At 35.7% G+C, this 20,977-nt stretch overlaps 1 protein-coding gene across 16 annotated transcripts in view; it reads left to right on the top strand.

The window, feature by feature from the left end:
- Window positions 1–20,977, top strand: part of SYNRG (synergin gamma) — a 55,837-nt gene that overhangs the window by 8,757 nt on the left and 26,103 nt on the right. For 6 of the 16 annotated variants that reach the window (XM_084864191.1, XM_084864190.1, XM_084864180.1 and 3 more), the window contains exons 3-13: window positions 700–821; window positions 4,107–4,237; window positions 5,133–5,238; window positions 5,718–5,829; window positions 7,848–8,054; window positions 8,985–9,218; window positions 10,117–10,194; window positions 12,290–12,486; window positions 13,119–13,367; window positions 15,537–15,670; window positions 20,841–20,956. In XM_084864191.1, the coding sequence (XP_084720317.1) occupies window positions 700–821; window positions 4,107–4,237; window positions 5,133–5,238; window positions 5,718–5,829; window positions 7,848–8,054; window positions 8,985–9,218; window positions 10,117–10,194; window positions 12,290–12,486; window positions 13,119–13,367; window positions 15,537–15,670; window positions 20,841–20,956 (1,686 nt within the window). The remainder of the gene's footprint in view (window positions 1–699; window positions 822–4,106; window positions 4,238–5,132; window positions 5,239–5,717; window positions 5,830–7,847; window positions 8,055–8,984; window positions 9,219–10,116; window positions 10,195–12,289; window positions 12,487–13,118; window positions 13,368–15,536; window positions 15,671–20,840; window positions 20,957–20,977) is intronic. The other 10 variants (XM_084864187.1, XM_084864181.1, XM_084864184.1 and 7 more) reach the window with 4 other exon arrangements.

Here is a 20,977-nt window from a genome sequence, read left to right as displayed (position 1 = left end):
CTCATGATGTAGCTGTGGCTTTCCCTAGAGGAGGTGATCCAAGAGACCAACAAGGAAGCTAGCTGCAGTGGTCTTTATGAATAAACCTCTCATTTCCGCAATATCCTATTGGCTATAGCAGGGGTCGGCAACCTTTAAGACATAAAGAACCACTTTGATCTGTTTTTGAAGGAAAAAAAAACCTGGGAGCCGCAAAACCATTGCGACATTTAAAACAAATATAACACTGCATATATTGTTTCTTACCTTAATGCTATATACCGGATCGTGCAGTTAGCTGTCAATCTGAAGAAAAAAAGGATTTTTTTCACTTAACAAAAAGAGCCGCAGGTTGCCGACACCTGGGCTGTAGTGTTCAGCCCTCTTCAGTTGGGAGGGAATGACAAGGGTAGAACACCAAGAGGCAGAGATCACTGGGGCCACCTTTTGAAGGGCAAATGGAACAGTTAGGTCATACTTTTAATTTTTTAAGTATAAGTATTATCTTCCTTTTACAGGTGAAGTTTTATAACTTCCCCAAGATCACATAGCTAAGTAAATGGTGGAGTTGGAATTCACCTTAAGTTTGTCTCACTCTAGAGCCTATACTTTTTCACTTGCTGTGTCACCTCTCAAGAACCAGTCCTTTAGATACTTCAGTTTTGAGAAAATAAACTTGAGAACACATTGACTTTAATGATAACTTTGTTTGTTTTTCAGCAGGTCTGATGCCAATGCAGCAACAAGGATTTCCTATGGTCTCTGTCATGCAGCCTAATATGCAAGGCATGATAGGAATGAACTACAGCTCTCAAATATCCCAGGGACCTATTGCTATGCAGGTATTTGCCTCTTTAGGTGATTGTTTACAAAATTATTGTTATGTGTCTACATGTTAAGATCTACATACTAGGACTTTAATGTCATATTTAGAAATAAGTGTAGTCTACACGTTAGGTGGCTTCCTTCAAAATAAAACAAAGTTGTCAAAACCAGTTTGGCTCAGTGGATAGAGCATCGGTCTGTGGACTGAAGGGTCCCAGGTTTGATTCCGGTCAAATGCATGTACATTGGTTGTGGGCACATCCCCGGTGGGGGGTGTGCAGGAGGCAGCTGGTCGATGTTTCTCTCTCATCGATGTTTCTATTGGGTCGGCAACTAAGTAATTGCGGATTTAAAAAGAATTTTTTCATGGAACTAAATAACTTTATTCTGTAATGTATTGCCCATTTTTATCAATGACCTTTTGCCATCTTTCAGGCAGCATCATAATCCCACGTTCAAAAAACTTCTGGTTTTTATTAGCAAAAAACTGAATCAGGTACGATTTGACATCATCATCATTATTGAAATTTTTACCATTCAAGGAGTTTTGTAAAGATCGAAACAAAAAGTAATCAGATGGTGCAAGGTCAGGACTATATGGTGGATGTGGCAAAACATCCCAACCAAGCTCCATTAATTTTTGCCGAGTGACCAAAGATGTGTGTGGCCTTGCATTGTCATGATGGAATACAACACCTTTTTGATTTGTCAATTCGGGCCGCTTTTCTTCAACTGCATTATTTAATTTCGTTAGTTGTTCAATGTAGACATCAGAATTGATCGTTCGGTTGGGTGGTAAGAGTTCAAAGTAGACAATTCCTTTGTAATCCCACCAAACTGATAACAAAACCTTCTTTTGATGAATATCAGCTTTTGATGTTGTTTGAGTTGGTTCACCTGGCCTGCTCCACGATCTTTTCCGCTTGATATTGTTGTAAACAACCCATTTTTCATCACCAGTTATCAGTCGTTTTAAAAATGGATCATTTTCATTACGTTTCTTTAGCAAATCGCAGCTGCTAATGCGTTGCGTTAACTGTGATTCTTTCAGTTCGTGAGGAACCCATGTATCGAGTTTTTGAACATAGTCAAGTTGTTTTAAGTGATTTTCAATGCATGTATGTGATACATGAAGCTTCTCTGCAATCTCACGTGTTGTACTGTGACAGTCCGAATTGATTATTGCTTTGATTAGGGCGTCATCAACTTCAACTGGACGACCAGAGCGTTTTTCATCTTTGAGTGAAAAATCACCAGAACGAAATTTGGCAAACCAATTTTGACACTGCCGTTCTTTTAAGGCTTCGTCACCATAAACAGCACATAACTTTTTATGAGCTTGCGATGCGTTTTTCCCTTTGAGGAAATAAAAAAGCAAAATATGACGAAAATGTTCCTTTTGATTTTCCATTTTTCAACGAACGCCAAACGAAAACTACAAAACAGATCAAAAAACTTTTTTTATTGATTAACAGCTGAATAGCCAACTATCAAATAACAAAATGTGTTTTACATTTGTACTACGTCTGCAAACCTAAAAATTCAACTGAAGCCATATATGTGTGAAACCCGCAATTACTTAGCTGCCGACCCAATAGCTCTCTATCCCTCTCCCTTCCTCTCTGTAAGAAATCAATAAAATATATTAAAAAAATAAAAATAAAAAAATAAAACAAAGTTATGTTCATAAGAGAGAGAAAAAATAAAAGATAAATCATTTAAAGAAAATCTGCTGACTTCTCTGATTACTAGCTTAGAAGAAGTTTAGAATGATACCATGAAAATCTCAGGAACCTGATGCCATGAAGTAGCATTGTTAGAAGTAGTAGCACTGTTTTCATGGAAGAAACTGTCATTGTTTGGAAGACTCAGAGCCTTCTTTATATTAAATTTTCTCATGTAAACCCCGTAACTTTTTAAAGAAGTGGTATCTCCATTTTTCTGATGAGACCAAAGCCTTGTGAGGACACTCACAGAATATAGTCAGCCAGAATTTGAACCTAAGTCCTCAATAAGCTTGTACTTAGTCATATTGTACATCAAATTCTCTCTTAAGATCATTAGGGAGTCAATAGGTTAAAGCAGTGGAATGACACAGGCGGATTTGTATTTCAAAAAGATCATTCTAACTGCTGATTGAAGAATGACTGGAGGCAGAAGAGCAAAAATGGGTATAAAGAATGATTGATGTCCTTAGAGTAGTTGAGATGTTGGCTTTAATTAGGGTGGTAGCAGAGAGATGGAGACATGGATGTTTTTTAGCACAATTTAGGAAATAAAATCAATAGGACTTGTTAAGTGTTTGGATGTTGAGAATAAAGGAAAAGATGGTATCAAACTGATTTATAATTTTCTACATGAACAACTAACTGATGGTGTCATCTTCTACATTAATAAAAGGATAAAATGCTAATTAGACTGGATAGACTGGATGTCTTTTGGACGTGCTTCCGGACAGAGCCATAGTAGCGGGGGCTAAGGCAGAGGTCGTTAGGGGCAATCAGGTGAGTGGTTAGGAGCCAGCAGTCCCGAATTGTGAGAGCGTGCAGGCTGGGCTGAGGGACCATCCCCCAACCCCCGTGCACAAATTCCATGCACCAGGCCTCTAGTATTTTATATTCTCCAAATAATGTCCCTGGGTATTAGGAGCTTAGAATTAATGATTCTAAAATAAAGAAGCCACATTCTTTTTCTTTAACTTTTAATCTTGTTGGAGGTATTATACTGCTTAGAAGCTGCTTAAAGGAGAATTTATTTAAATCTTATATTTTCTTCTGAGAAACACCGTATCCCCAACCAACCATTGACATATATGAGGAAAATCCCCACTAGGGGGTGTGCAGGAAACAGCTGATCAATGTTTCATTCTCACATCAATGTTTTTCTTTCTCCCTCTCCCTTCCTATCTCTCTACAAATATTTTTTTTTAATTTATTATTCAAACACATTGGAAAAACATGTTTAATCTCATTTGTGGAGTAACTACTATGTAACAAGCTCTTATCCATTGATGGAAATAAATACTTGTAAGATATGTTACCTCTTCTCAAAGAGTATAGATCAGTGAGCTTATCAGAATATAACTTGTGTGTATACATGTATGTGCTTCCGAACACACACACCCCTTCACACCCTCAGACTATTAGCAGTGGTCACCTCTAGGGCAGTGAAGGAAATGAAGGGGGTGAAATATTAAAGGGAATTTAATATGTCATGAAAGAAATTATGGAAATTACAGTTTTTCTTTGTAATAAATAAAAGGCAAACTTGTTTTTTTTTGAGCCTTTGTCCTTGTCTTCTAGGCAGGGATACCGATGGGACCAATGCCAGCAGCAGGAATGACTTACCTGGGACAAGCGCCGTTCCTGGGAATGCGTCCTCCGGGCCCACAATACACTCCAGATATGCAGAAGCAGTTTGCCGAAGAGCAACAGTAAGGGACCTCATGATTCAAGGATAAAAAAATACATGATAGCAGTTATTTTAAGCATTTCAAATGTTCTCTAATGCAGATATGAAGCCAAAATAGTCACGTTGCCTTTAAAACTCTTTAAAATACTTCTATTTTAAGTTTAAAGCCAGAAGGGACCTTAATAATTCTCTAATTCAACCCTCTTATTTTACATCTAGGAAAAGTGAGGTCCAGAGAAATGAAGCCACTTGTAAGTCAAGGCTACACAGTTACTAGCAGAACCTGGACCCAAATAGAGAACTGATTCCCAGACAGTTGCTTTTTCTCCCATATGACATGCCTTCCCAAGTAGAAGTTTCTTCTTTATATGCCAAGCAAAAACTGTTTTTATTTTGTCTAGCCCCATTTGTTTGTTTTTTAATTGCTTTTGAATGCAAAAGTTTAGCTCCATGAATGAGTCTTTGGACCAAAGGGTCCCGGGTTCGATTCCAGTCAAGGGCATTTACCGTGGTTGCAGGCTCCTCCCTAGCCCTGCAACTAAGGTCAGGGCTCCTGTAAGAGGCAGTCAATCAGTGTGTTTCTCTATGACTTTCCCTCTCTCTTCCACTCTCCCTAAAATTCAATGGAAAAATATTCTTGGGTGAGGATTAATAAAAACACACACTAAAAAAAAAGATTGTCCTCCCCTTGCAAATTAAAAAAGAAATAAATTAATGTCTAAATTTAGGTAAATAATTTTTTAAACTCATATTTTGAAATTAATATAATGGGGAAATAAGATTGTCAAAAGAAAATGAGATAACATTAGAGAAGTTTTTAGTTCTAGAAATATAAGATGATATTAATAGAAATATAAATATAAACACAGGTGATAATTCCTGAAGCTGATTCTTTAACTAGAATGTTTTGCCTTCAGAAAACGATTTGAACAGCAGCAAAAGCTCTTAGAAGAAGAAAGAAAAAGGCGCCAGTTTGAAGAGCAAAAGCAAAAACTCAGACTTCTGAGTAGTGTGAAACCCAAGGTAATATATTCTGCCATCTCTCCACCATAGCACATACAGAGCCTGCATGTGCTGCTGCTTACTCAGTGAATTTTGCCAGGTAGCAGCCCAACCTGAGGCTGTGGTTGATTCAAAGTCCAAAAGTGAAGGATTTTTCTTCTGTAAAGACATATATTGTTGAAGGAAATGAGATACCAGCCAGTTTTCTCAGTCTTTTTTATTGCCACTAGTGAAGCATTAATACAGAATATTAATATATTAATATAATAGAACAACTGAATCATAAGATATTTATATTATAAATAGGCCTTTTAGAGTATTGTTTTATTTCTTTGTTTTATACATTTATCAATCTTCTTCTGACTTGGAGAATTCTGTATCAGAAGAATGTGATAAAAATATTGAGACAGATTAATATCTGTACTTCTTTTTAACTTTGGGAGTATTTAGAATGAAGTGAGAGGTGAGCAAAGAAATATACATACTTTATTATCTCTTAGACAGGAGAGAAGAGCAGAGATGATGCTTTGGAAGCCATAAAAGGAAACTTAGATGGGTTTTCCAGAGATGCTAAGATGCACCCTACGCCAGCTTCGCACCCTAAGAAACCAGGTATTTTAATTTAAAGTGTTCTTTTTTTGGAAAGTGACTTATAGTCCATGTGTTTTATTGGCCATTACATGTGTGTGAAGAGCTAATGCAGAACTCTTCCTTCAAGCTAAGTACAGATTTGGATGTCTTAAAATTTACAATAGGTTAAGCCAGTGGTCGGCAAACTTGTTAGTTAACAGAGCCAAATATCAACAGTACGACGATTGAAATTTCTTTTGAGAGCCAAAAATCGACTTCTGCGCATGGGCCACAAAGTTTCGATTGCACTGTATGTCCACACATGCACGTGATATTTTGTGGAAGAACCACACTCAAGGGGCCAAAGAGCCGCAGTTTGCCTACCACTGGATTAAGCGTTCTGATCTGGATAATCTTAGGAGGAAAAACCCCCTCTCTTTCTAGTAAAGATCAGTATGACAACTTTGTTAATCTTCTGTGTATATGAGTATGTTAACGTTGGTAAAACGCATTCACTCAAAGCAAATGTAATAAAGTTTATTGTTTTCTCATTTTAAAATAATTTTGCTTTTTATGAGCTAGTTGGATTTTATTCAGTGTGGTTAAATTTAGAAAACTTTACATGCCCCCTTTTTAAAAAGTCATGGATTTAATAATGCACCTCATGAAATTTTAGTTTCTTTAATATTTTTGTAGTTTTTATTATTTATCATCAGATAAGCAAAAAAAGTGCCTATTTAGAGCAGGATAAAGGGATAGTTGTCCACCATTACTGATCTGAGAACCCAAATTGAGACCTTAAATTCACATTGTCAGTAACCATTATTAAAAAAGACTATTCTTTGAGACATAAGACTTCAGTAAATGTTAAAGGTATTCAAAGTAGTTAAAAATATGGCAATAATAATATTTGTTAATGAGCCTCATATTAAATGTAGTCCCTGTTAGAGAAGGTTTATTATAAGAGTGATTCTCACATTTAAACAGTAAAAAGCCATAGTGATGTCTGTATTCTTTAGAGCTAAAGAAAATATAATCCTCAGTCAAGGTTTCCTTTCTTAAATTGACATTGAGTTGTTTGACTTAGCACTTTATGGTGCCCCAGTTTTGAGGCTTTTCACAAGAAAATATCACTTTGGCAATGTGTTTAATGTTCTTGTTGTCTTTCATAACTTTCATAATCAGAGGCCTGGTTCATGAAATTCATGCCCTTGTGTGTAGGGGGGGTGGAGGGGGTAGGGGGTTCCTCAGCCTGGCCTGCAGCTTCTCGCAGTCTGGGAACACTGCATCGGAGACGGGAGAGGCTCCCGCCAACACCAGCTACTGGCTGAGCAACGCTCCTCCTGTGGCAGCATATTGACCACCAGGGGCAGTTCCTACATTGAGGGTCTTCCCCCTGGTGTTCAGTGCATGTCATAGTGATAGGTTGTTCCACCATTCAGTCGATTTGCATATTAGCCTTTTATTATATAGGATTCTTCACATGGTAACTTTATTGAAATGTGAACTAAACAAAATGTATGGTTTAGACCTGCTATGTCAAAAATTATAAGTATGTATCATACATTTTTTTCTTACTGATATAATGAATTTTAATTAGAGTCTATATCTGCCCAAAATGTGTTCAGCAGCATTTGGTAGGTTTTAATATTCTGGTATATATTAGTTTGAAAGCATATTATCCAGATAAACAGATCACTTGAGTTTCAAAAGTAATCACCACTTTGATGTAAGGTATTAGTGGGCACAGATAGGAAAGTTAGTACTAACTTAATAAAAAAAGAAAGAAATTTTGAATTTTATATTTTTCTCTTTTTGAGTTAAATGTAAAATAGCTATAAACCTCTTTAAAAAAAACACAAAAATTGTGTATTAATTGACATCAAAGTGCTTTGCATTCATTGTAAAATTCCATTTGACTGTTTAATTACATGCTATTTCTTGTTCACCTGTACTATTCATGTTTCAGTATATTCTTTTGGGATTGTACTACATCTTAATTTCTTTCTCCCTTTTGATTTTCATTTCTGTGTGTTTCGTTACCATTTTCCATTTTGCAGATTATACCACATCACCTCATTCTAAAACTGTCTCCCCATCACCTGCCTTTCTTGATGAAGAAGAATTCAGTGACTTTATGCAGGGGCCTGTTGAAGTTCCCACATGTGGGCTTTCTTCCACTTCCCAGCCTTTTCAGTCCTTCCATCCCACCACCCCACTTGGCCAGGGGCATACACAGAGGGCTGGAGCACAGCCTCTCCCTCCAGGTCAGATTCCAGAGCTTTTGCCTTACATGGTGCCCATGGACAAATTCCTTATTTCTTTACTGCTTCCGCCTCATACAATGTACAGAGAGCAGGTAACTCTTAGTATATTAAGAAAGTATTTTTAAGATAACCTAGGCTTATTTCTTTCTCTTACCTAAGTTGAATAATACAGTGATGTTGGCAAAGGAACATGTACCTGAATATATGAGTACTATTGGAATTCATCAAAATAAGAATCTAGATATTTTAATTCTGGGGGCCTCACTTTCCAAAAAAGTGATTTAAAACTTTTGCTCTTAAGTTAGGCACTATTTAAACCACCTTAGAATTTTAAAAACAAATTTTAAATATAAGATTTACTCTTATTTAAGAAAATCACTAATATAATTTTCTTATGAGCCAGGGAAAGCTTCTTTAGAAAGTGCTCTCTCTAGTTCAGTTTCTTTATAATATTTGCTGTCCTTGGGCAAATCTTTAACACTTGTGAAATGATGGGAGTTGGGACAGTTACACACCATGGCTTGAGACATGGAGGATCTCAGCTGATATGTACTGAGTCCGCACTTCCTCAGTTAACAGAAGAGGAACAGACCCAGAGATAATGTTACTGGTCAAGGTCTCACCAGTGGTTAGTGGAAGTGTCCATATTGGGTGTAGGTCACCAGACTTTCAAGGGTAGTACTCCTTCTACTACATCATTCTATCTGCTACCTCAGAGAATTCTTGAGAATCAAAGTAGATTTAAAATCCATAAGTCTCTCAATTTCTATACCATTGTGTAGTGATTGAATTATTTAGAAATTTACATTGTATGTGGCAGGATCTTCCCTTAAGAATCTGGGGATGGAAATGAATGATTGAAAAAATTGGAAATTTTGCAGTTATATGCAAATATATATATATATATAAACCTTCATGCTGTTTGTTTAGGCCCTTCTTTGGAGGAGAAGTTCCTAGTATCTTGTGATATAAATACATCTGAGCAGGAACAAATTAAATTAAGTACTTCTGAGGTTGGGCACAGAGCCCAAGGCCCAGGTTCCAGTAAGAAACATCTTAGTTTAACGGCCAATATCAGGGGTGCTGTGGATGGACGTGTAAGTGGTACCACTACTACAGAGGCAGAAAAGACTGCAGATCAAAACCTGCCCATTGAAGAGAGTGGTGAGCTCATGAAATATTTAGCCAAAAGTTTAATTAACCGAATGCTGCTCAAATGCTAACAACTTAAGCATTAATCTTAAAATGAATGTTGCTTGATTTTGCTAATCAAAATTTTGCTTAAAATATATTTGATGCATTTCTTTCTTCAATTAACCCCTACGATTTTGCTCTGAATTCTTTCAGTATACTGTTACTCCTTTTAAAATTTTTTGGTAGTGTTTTTAAATCAGAATCATTCCTGAAATTTCTTTTATAAAAACTCTTCATTCCCCTCCTTGCACTTTGTGTTCTTCCATAAATACTAAAATTTAACTGGAAAAGTCACCAATGATAATATAGTTTTGCTTCTCTGAAGTAAATCAGATGCACTGCTCCCTAAAAGGTCAAATTTTTATACACTCAGCTTGCAGAGATGAATTAGAATGTGGGCAGCCCAGAAGGTAAACTTTTGGAGGGTATTTCACTGGACAAACTAAATAGAAATCCTATGCATCTAAGGCAGCAGTGTCATGTTCAGGTAAAAAATATCAGACTTTGTAAAGAAACATAAAAAGCTGTAAATAAAGCTTAGGCAACCACTTTTTTTTTACATATAAAAATTTAAACCACTGATTATTGTGTTTTTCCACATTAATTTGTAATACATGTGAAATGGTGCAAGCCTCATATGATTCAGAATATTGATTTGGTATATCTTAAGTTTCTTTTCCAATAGACTCTTTAGGATATAGTTAAGTGTAGGAGGAGTTGTTTAGAAACTAAATATTTTAGTTGTATTGGTGACTTTTTTTAGTGTCGCCAGCCTGTGCCCTTTTTATAAAAAACTATGACTCCATGTGATTCCCCCATCTTCTATGTGGACTGTTATATATATTAGGTAATGTTCCTTATCTTCTAGGTGTAGGTGTATTTCCCTCCCAAGATCCTGTTCAGCCCAGAATGCCTCCTTGGATTTACAATGAAAGTTTGGTTCCAGGTAATAAAAGCTTCTTTGTCCAGTATTCCCATCTGAATATTTTGCTTTAAATGTTGTAAATGTAATTGTAAGGAGTTACTGGTGCTGTTACAAAGTATGCAGAAGGAATTGTAACTTTTTTTTCTGGAAGACTACAAAAAATTATATAGATCTAGTGTTTCTTAAGGCTGCCTCATGTAAAAAGTAACTATATAAATGAAGGAGAAATGTTTTATGTTTTATTGACCATCATATACTTTTAATTCTAAAAACTTGGTGATTTATCATGCTCTAAAATAAATGGTCAGACATTTATTTTATAGATTACTAATAACTATAAAGAATAGTACTAATACGTGTGATGCAATTTTCTGAACTCTTGGTGATTAATTTATATTTTAAAAAATATTCCTATGACTTCTTTGTCATGTGGTAGTATCTGAAATAAAAAGACCAAGTGGCATCTTTTTCTACACTAGAAGATGATGTTACTTTTTTTCTTTAAAATGTTATTACTGTTGAGCCAAAGACAAGTTTACTAAGGTGCACATTTTGTGATACTATTCAGTTGATTCGGAGAATAGGTCTGTTTAAGCCATGGTTGACTGTTATAGCAGAATATATTAATCAAGCTTAATAAATTGTAACTTACTAAATTTTTTCTACTTTGTCAACCCCTTGTAAACTAAAAGGTAGCTTTCATCAGATCTTTAGTGTTGTAGATTGTTTATAGACTAAAGTTATTCTACACTTGATTAATTAAATCAAGTGTAGAAGATCCTAATAGCTGAACTTCTTTTTACTTCATTATCACAAATTGGAAGGCTAATTTCCCAAACCAATATGGAGCTTCAGTTGTACATAAAACAATAGGTACAATAGGTTTTATTTCACCTGCCCATTAGACAGTTTGCATCTTTTCCCCTTTGTCTTCAAGCCAAACGAACAAAAAAGAATTGGACTTGGTATATTTTGGAGTTACACCCATTTTCTGCCAGCTTGTTTTCTTTCTTTCTCCTTCTAAACATACATGTACACATAATTTTCCTAGCCAAAATATGTGTTGTCATGGCTGGGCTATTAATCTGCAACCCATAGTTAAATCATAGATATAAAATTTTGCTTTAAAAATTTTTCCCTATCTACCTTATCCCTATCCACTTTCATCCCCCAAAACTCCTCCAACTAGGGTTGACAGATTTAGCAAATAAGCATACAGAACATCCAGTTACATTTGAATTTCAAATAAACAGTAAAGAATTATTTAGTATATGATAAGTGTGTCCCGTGCAATATTGATATCCTATGTTTTATGTCAACCCTTTCTCAAACAGCCTTTCTCACTTTGTCCTTTGGAAACCCTATTTTATTGTGAAAACTTTCCCAAATAGTCCCTTTATTTTTTCTGCTTTCTTGCCTTAACTGAAACTGTATTTTTCTCCTGAAGGCTATATTTCCATAGCACCTCACCCATTGATGTTTTTTCTCACTGCCTCTAATTCATCGGGACAGGGAAAAGGTGGTATTGGTATAATTCGCTCTTCCAGCCGCTGTTTTCAAATTATTCCCACCATCCTTATTCTACAACTTCTTTTTTTTTTTTTTTTAACTTGACATGTTTATTAATTAAACTATCACTTAAATTAAAAAAAGTGCATAGAAAATAAACATGTTTAAAAACTTTTTTTTTTTACAACTATGTACACTTTTTACTTTTACATTCAGTCTTTTGTAGAGAGCTTTCAGCATTATTATTTTTTGAACTATTAAAGTTATTTTCCTTCATTGCTGTCACAGGGAGTTAACACTGATGGACTTTAGATACATTCTCTTTAAAGTCCACCTCCATTTATTATTGTTATAACCTTCTACTAAATTGTAAGACGTTTTCTTACTTTTAGTCCCAAATCTTCATCTTTAGGACCAAGCTCCAACTTCTTAATTATCTGCTGGATATTTCTACTTGAATATCTTTACAGCTGTTCAAACCTGACATAGCTTTAGTTCTCTTGAAGCAGTTTGACTTAAGATTATTCTCGTATAAGCAACATTGACAACAAAAAAGATCAATCAGTTGTAATATATTTGTGTTTGTAATCTGGTCTGTCTTTAATAGATATCTATAAGAAAATCTTAGAAACCACAATGACTCCAACTGGAATAGATACTGCAAAACTTTATCCCATCCTGATGTCATCTGGACTTCCCAGGGAAACTCTTGGACAGATATGGGCCTTAGCTAATCGAACTACACCTGGAAAACTTACTAAAGAAGAACTTTATACTGTTCTCGCCATGATAGCAGTAACACAGGTAGACATTGTTTTAGTTAGATCAAATAATTTTTCAATATAAATTGGAAGAATATGAATCCTTTGTGATTATAATCTCATAGCATTCCTTGTACATTAAAATTTAGATTATTATCAAGATACAGTATACTTCAAAAAATGTATAGTTTATATGAAGCACATACTAGAAAAATATTCCTTTGTCTAAAAACTGTTTAATATATTAATATCTTCTGACATGACTATCTCTCTTCTGAACTTGAAAGTTAGTAATAGATGAAGTTTTTCTGGCCTTTGAAGTGCTTGTTTAAAATTCCTTAGATATATATAAAGTAGTTTCCATCTGATACTAATTTCTCTTATATTAGAAAGCCATTTATAATATATCTAATCATGATTTGATTATAGTAAATTAACCAAACTTGTCAGAGAGTGAAAATGTCAGAATTGATACATGTTGGCCATTTCTTTGCTAAATATTAGGATTGCATTAACCTTGTAACTTATTTTCTTGTATTAAATTCATGAGTTTTGGGAGAGTTGGGAGTGGAATCATACCAATGCTATAGATTTTACATTTTGGTCTGTCTTTGCCAGATTCAGTTGTATGTGGTTCATAATCTGCTAAAATGTTTCCCTTTTCTTCCTATGTAGAGGGGTGTTCCTGCCATGAGTCCTGATGCTTTAAACCAGTTCCCAGCGGCTCCTGTTCCAACTTTAAGTGGCTTTCCTATGACTTTGCCTACTGCAGTGAGTCAGCCAACCGGGGTGCCTTCAGGTCCTGCAGGCTCCATGCCCCTCAACCTTGGGCAGCAAGTCATGGGCATTAACCTTGTTGGACCAGTGGGGGGAGCTACAGCCCAGGCTTCCAGTGGCTTCATGCCAACTTACCCTGCAAATCAGGTAAATGGAGAAACTGCATTATTTCCAATAATCTCTGAAAAGGAATCTGGGCAATGTTTTTTCCAGAGATGCAGAGAAGATTGCTGGATTATGTTGGGCTCCGGAGGTGAAGATTAAAACAATACAAAATGTAATTTTTCATTATTTAAAAAACATGAAGCAATTTAAGCCTTAAGATAGTTAAATTTTGGCTAAAAGTTTATAGTTCTTTATACCATATACATTTTAAACATCAAGCCTAATAAAGTTTATTAAATTCTTAGGCTGTTAAACCTGAAATTAAAGTACTTCAGTTTATTTTTCATTTCTCAGATTAGCAAGAAATTTAAAAACAATATTTAATATCAGTAAAAATGCAGGGAAAAGGGACTATTGATAGTCTTTTTGGCATGTGGGTTTGTTAATAGCTCTCAATTTTCTAAATGTATCTTCTGACCTACACAGTCATGCTATTAGGAATCTATCTCACAGAATAGTCACTCAAATTAGCACAAATACAAAATGATATCTGTTATAAAACTATTTGTTAACATAAAAAAATAAAAATGGCTAAATGTCCCCAAGGAAAAGAAAGGCTACATAAATTTTGGTTCATTCATATAGTGGTAAACTGTTTGATCATTAAAATGAATTAAGATAGATCTGTATGTACAGTGGTGCCTCGCATAACGAACGCCTCGCACAGCGAACTTCGGACAGGTTTTTCATGAAACCATCGGTCAAAAAGCAGAAAATGGATGAAGATGTGCAAGATTCGGTAGACTCTACTTAGTCTGTCTTAAAATTAAAAAAATGTGTGTTTTTTTTTTTTAAATTATGTTTTTAGATGTATCTAAATAAAAATATGTCATCTGAGCATATTTTTTTTATGTCATCTTAGCATATTTTATGCTATAGAACGAATTATTTTTTTTAACATGTATTGTTATGGGAAAACGCGTTTCACATAACGAACTTTTCACATAACAAGCTTGCTCCTGGAACGAATTAAGTTCATTGTGTGAGGCACCACTGTACTGCATTGAAAAGATGTCCATTTCATATAATTATATTTTTTAAAGTGAAGAATATAATATAAGCTCATTTTTTATAAAATGAATGAACTGTTTATAATAAGCTTATATTACTTTTCAAATTTACAAACATGTATAAATTGTTTTTTAAAGATGACTGGTTTAAAAAACAATTTAACAGATCAGTAATCTGTTAAATGATTTAGCTATTTAAAAATTATATAGGTTTGCCCTGACTGGTTTGGCTCACTGGATAGAGCATTGGCCTGCAGACTAAAGGGTCCGGGGTTCGATTCCGATCAAGGGCATGTACCTTGGTTTTGGGCACCTCCCCAGTAGGGGAGTGTGCAGGAGGCAGCTGATCGACGTTTCTCTCTCATCGATGTTTCTAGCTCTCTATTCTCCCTTCCTCTCTGTAAAAAAGCAATAAAATATATATATTTTTAAAATTATATAGGTTAGCCCTAGCCGGTTTGGCTCAGTGGATAGAGCATCGGCCTGCAGACTGAATGATCCCAGGTTTGAATTCCAGTCAAGGGGACATTCCTGGGTTGTGGTCTCGATCCCAAGTAGGGGCTGTGCAGGAGGTAGCCAATCACTGATTTTCTTTCATCATCGATGTTTCTATCTCTCCCTCTCCCTTTCCCTCTCAGAAATCAATAAAAATATATATAGTTTAGCTTTTTAAATCATTTTTTTATGATTTGTGCATTAGAGTATCTAATATTTTAGACAAGATTCCTCCTTTAATTAAGCACTGGAGTTGATGTTGTATCTAAAGGGTGTTCTTCTAAAATTAGGTACTTGTAACTAAAAGCAGAGATTTAAAAGATAATCTTTGAGCCGAAACCGGTTTGGCTCGGCGGTAGAGCGTCGGTCTGCGGGCTGAAAGGTCCCAGGTTCGATTCCGGTCAAGGGCATGTACGTTGGTTGTAGACACATCCCTGGTAGGGGATGTGCAAGAGGCAGCCGGTCAATGTTTCTCTCTCGTCGACGTTTCTAGCTCTCTCTCTCTCTCCCTTCCTCTCTGTAAAAAAATCAATAAAATATATTAATAAAAAAAAAAAAGATAATCTTTGAGATTGGCATTTGGAGATTTGTTATTTATTAATTTATCAGTTTAATGCTCTCTCTTTAAATGTCCTCTTAAACCTAGGTGGTAAAACCAGAAGACGACGACTTCCAAGATTTTCAAGATGCTTCTAAGTCAGGGTCCCTTGATGATTCTTTCAGTGATTTCCAAGAGTTGCCTGCTTCTTCAAAATCAAATAATTCCCAGCATGGAAACAGGTACAGAAGAGTTGATTTTAGTAAACATTGCATTTAATAATTGATAAAGAGACATCCACAATGGGAAGCCTAAGTGTAAATAAGAAAATTAAGACTCTTTACTTTCATGGTTTTTCTGATTAAACTCTCCTTATTCATAGTTTTACTCGTCAAACTTTGTCCGCATTGCCCACATTAAACTTCATCCCCTACAATTTCTTCCTGGTACACACCTGCTTACCTATATTTTATGTGCCTGTGCTAAACCTTATTTATTATAGTTGAGTGCATCTGTGCAGTGAGGACTTCATGATCTTGTGTTATGACCAGGTCTTCAACTGCTGAAAAGTTTTTTAGCCTGAAGCACATAATTTGATATTTTTGCAATTAATACAGTGTTGATTTTCTATATAAATCATAATTCAGAAGATTAAATATTATTTACATCTCATACTTAAGTTGACATTAATGGCTGTTAGGCCTTCATATTTCTCTGTTTGCATAGACCGTTGCACAAACATATCTCTAATGTTTTATGTGCTAGTTTAACTTTTAGTTACAGTAACTGATTCAGTATGTTCTCACCATGATTCCAACATTTTGAAAAAGTATTTAGGTACTTCTTCCACAGAGTGGAACATTCCAGAATTTGATTAAGCAATATGAATTTCTTCAGGATTTTTTTTAAAACTTGTTTTTGTCAAGATACATATTCCATTTCTCTTGTTTCTATTTATGTAATTCCATTCATCTTTTCCCTTTTAACTAATTGATTATCTCTTAGTCAACATTTCTTGCATTTGCAATGAAACAAGGACTGAGAGATAGACATTATAATCACAAATTAGGGGAAGAATTACTCTGATTTTAGGAATATATCAAACACATGTAAATGACATATAGAAAAAAATATATGAAGGTTGTGAATTTAAAAGACTAGGATTTCCAACCCCACTATACCAGCATATGTGTTATTAAACTGGTAGACACAGAATAATATTTCTTTCTCATATCTCTTCCTTTGAACAAAATGTTCTACTGCTATCTGAAACATACTTTAATGACCCAAGGCATCTCAAAGCACCTGCATAAAATTGAATTTATTGTTTTCCTAGTTAAGGCTAAATAAAAAATTATTAAATCATCATTTTCTTCTTTGGTGAATCATGTCACCATATTCAGTCACCAAAATCAGAAACATGTTATTTATTTTTGGCTCCCTCCTCTCTCCTTTACCACCATCAACTCTGTCAGCTCCCCTTGTCATGGAAAAGGCCATGTGTGATCTTGCTCCTGCCTACTCTCTCAACTACTGCCATTTCCCCACAGCTTGTACTGCAGCCATGCCAACATGACTTCAGATTCACCATGCTCTTTCCAGCTTCTGGCCTTATACATTTCATTTCCTTCAATCTGAAATTCCATTGTTAATTCTAGTTCCATTTCATAATTTGATTTAATATAGGAAATTTTTACTAGCCCTTTTGGATCAATCACTGCTACCAAGATGAGCTAAGAGCCTCTCTGTCAAGGTACCTTATGATATCTGTGTCCTACTTATAATTTCTGTGCTACCTATTTCCTTCACTAAGCAATAAGTAATATTTAATGTCTACATATATAATACTTAGCCCATGATTTGTAGTTAATAAAGGTTTGATGGATTATTATATTATAACAGAGGCCTGGTGCACGAAATTCGTGCAGGTGGGGGGGGGAGTCTCTCACCCCAACCTACATCCTTTCCAATCTAGGACTCCTCAAGGGATGTCCACCTGCCAGTGTAGGCCCGATCCTAGTGGCCCCCAACTGTCCTCCCCTGCTTGCCGGTCACCCATAACTGCCTACTTTTGCCAGCCTGGTCCCCCCCTACTGCCTGCCCCTGCTGGCCTGGTCACCCTCAACTGCCCTCCCCTGTAGGCCTGGTCCATCCCAATTGGGCTCCCCTGCTGGCCTGATTGCTCACAACTGCCCTCCCCTGCCAGCTATCTTGTGGCAGCCATCTTGTGTCCACATGGGGGTAGGTTCTTTGACCACATGGGGCAGCCATCTTGTGTGTTGAAGTGATGGTCAATTTGCATATTACTCTTTTATTAGATATGATTGTAGTATGAAAGTCATAGACTGAAGTTATCAAATTGGTGGGTGGTTCATTCCTCTGGGGGAAAATCTCTCATTAGATGAAATTAAAATTGGGGTATAGAAAGTTTTAAAATGGTGGCTAGACCTGAGATATATGGGGTATTAGCAATTTTGTGAGGCATTATCTCCATATCATAGTTGACTTTCATACATAGCCATTCTTTGCAGATTTTTCTGAAAGATGAGACAGAGGCCAGAGACCAAGACACAGGCTTTATTGGAGGAGAAGGAACCCTGCCAGGCTGCCTCCCAAAGGAAGAGAGCACATGTGCAGGGTGAACACGCCTTTTGAGGGGAGGAAAGGGAAGGGGTGGGGCTTAGGGTACTCGGCACATGCTGATTGGTGGTTTCATATAAGGCACATGATTAGGCTTAGGAATCAGGTGCTTAGGGTGTTTGGCAGGTGCTGATTGGTGGTTCAATGTACAGTCCTTATAAGGTGCCTGGTTAAGTGCTCAGGAATGTCCATGCTGCAGGTGCAGTTTTCATCATATTCTGTCAATCAGTTGGGGGAAGGGAGGATCTATCATTTTCTTATTCAGTTCTGATTTAATTTTCCTTGCATGAAAACATTTTGCTCATGTCTAAGAATCCATGTTCATTGTTTACTTATTCGTTCAGAAACATTTACTTAGCATCTGCTATATGCCAGGCATTGGGATAAGCACTAGAGATATTGAGAAGCAAAAAACACAGTTCTTGTTCTCAAGAAGCCTAGTTTTATCTGGGTATTTATATTATTTGATAAAACTCTCTTAGAATTGGTCCTTAAATGTGTGTGTGCATTATAATGAACTCCCTAGTTTATGATCATCTGTATTTTATATTGTGAGTTTATTATTAAAGGATATTTGTTAAATCACAATATGAATAGCTAAGCCTAGGTGAGACCACTTTGGGTGTTATTTTTAAGCAAAAAAATGATGGGTCTTTGTTTTTGTTTTTGTCAGAACATAAAAAGGAAAGTGTTAGAAGTAGGCTGGAGTGGAGAGTATTGTTAGTGGGGGGAGAGAGGGCGGTGTGAATGACATTAATTAAGGGCTTCACCAACTGTGGGATGCCATGATTTATGGCATAATCTGTAAAACATTTTAGAACTAAGAAGTGGCATGATGAAAGTGATTTTTGCTGCTGTGTGTGGGATAAATTCAGCTGCCATGATAATCCTGTAGTGAGATGATGAGCGGTACTCTGGATTTAGTTATAGATACTGAAAAATGTGTATCTGAGAAATTGCTTGAACTCCATGTTGAGCTGGATGTCAAAGTCAAAGGAGAAATAGTTAAGCTGGTGTGAAAGGGGATCTGGAAGACAGCAACATCATTCATTTATCCATTCAGAAAAAGCTTTGTGTGTGTCAGGCACTGGGGAACCTGGTATAATACACAAGACAGGTACAGGGCACTGATGCTAGAGTAAGATTAAGGTGTAGAGGTTTTGAGTTGCTTAGTTTTATTTTGCTTTTTAAATGGGTGTATTTAGCAGGGTGAGCAAATAAGTAAAATCATCTACCACAGCCATGTTGAAATGATTGTAAAGCATAAATGGGATTTTATTTTGTTGAGTTATGTCAGGAGTACTTCATTATCCTGAAGATCCTTGCTGTTTTTTTTCTAATTCTGAAAATAAATTTTAAATTAATAATATTAATTAACTATCACATTTAGTAGAAGACTTTAAAAGACCATAGCTAAAGTTACAGGTCATGAAAAACTAATAGATCATTCAACTTTGTCTTTTATTCCTAAGGCATTAATTACCTTTATTCCTATGTAGCATTCTGTTATACTTTAATTACTTATTGAACTTTTAAAAATTCACCTATAACATACAGCTGATGCCCTATTTATCAAGATCAAATATATAGCAGCTGTTTGGTAGTGAATGTGAAATTATAATATTTGATAGCACTGTGGATCCCCATTAATATGTGTGTGCAGCTGGGTTTCTTTCTTTGCTTGGAGGCCACTGGTAAGATTTAAATGACTGTGGAAAGGTTTTTGCTCCAGGGCAGAGAACTCAATAGAAATCCATTTATATAACTTGCAGTGTGTTATTGAGTGACACAAACTAGTGGTGGAATGTAATCATTCATATGTAAAGGTGGTTCTTCCTGGGAGCTGCCTGTGTTTGATAAGGGGGTGGGGGGGAAGTGGGGAGAAGCAGTGCTTTCTAGTATGTGTTAAACTGGTCCAAGAATTACCTACATAGCTACTACTCATTACACTATTTTTCCATCCAGGGAGAAATGTGTCCACAGGCAAAAATATCTTTATGTTAAAAAAATAATAATAATTAATATATATATATATATATATATATATATATATGTGTGTGTGTGTGTGTGTGTGTGTGTGTGTGTGTGTATATATGTGTGTGTATATATATATATATATATCTTTATATAATTTTGAAGTGATTGTTGTTTTACTACTAAGAGAGCTATTGGAACTGCTGATGTGATCCTAGCAAAAAATGCAAATAATCCCATCGCTGCTATCAGGTGTGCAAACTGCTGTCCGTAAGCAATGCCAGGAAGCAGCAGCATGATCAAGAGAGGAACAATTTACATCTTGGCTTGAACAGCATTTCATAAATATGTTTTTATCTAAACTATTCCACCTCTGCATTCTGACCCCGTTTTAGAGAATAATTTATATTCAGGTTCACATAATTTACTTTAAAATATTGGGCATACCTATTTGGAACAATTCACTTTTATGGTTGTAAAGTTAAAATTGCAGTGGGTCGTCATTCTATGATAATCTATTTCCAGTGCCATTCCGGATTTTTTTACAGCTGAAAGATGTGATTAGATGGTCAATGTGGATCCAACAATAATTGAGGAAAATTATTGGTTGGGTGATGTTTCAATATATTTTTTCAAGAAGGATGTTTTTAATCATTTGTAGCATATACATATTTTTGACTTTTAAAACAGGGATCCGTGTGTTTTAGTTAGGTACCTATTTGCCATTTTAATTCTAAGTTCCTACTTGAGGAGAGGATTTAGTCTTCTAGTCATTAAAAAGTATTTTTTCCCTTTCAGTGCCCCTATGTTGATACCACTTTCTGGAACTAAAGCATCATCTTCAATGGATAAATATGCTGTGTTTAAAGGAATTGCAGCTGACAAGTCCTCTGAAAATACTGTTCCATTTGGAGGTAAAAATAATTTGTGATTGT

The sequence above is a fragment of the Pipistrellus hanaki genome (assembly GCF_964339955.1).
Source record: "Pipistrellus hanaki genome assembly, chromosome: 16".
Classification (NCBI taxonomy): Eukaryota; Metazoa; Chordata; class Mammalia; order Chiroptera; family Vespertilionidae; genus Pipistrellus; species Pipistrellus hanaki.
This window is presented reverse-complemented; position numbering and strand designations above follow the sequence as displayed.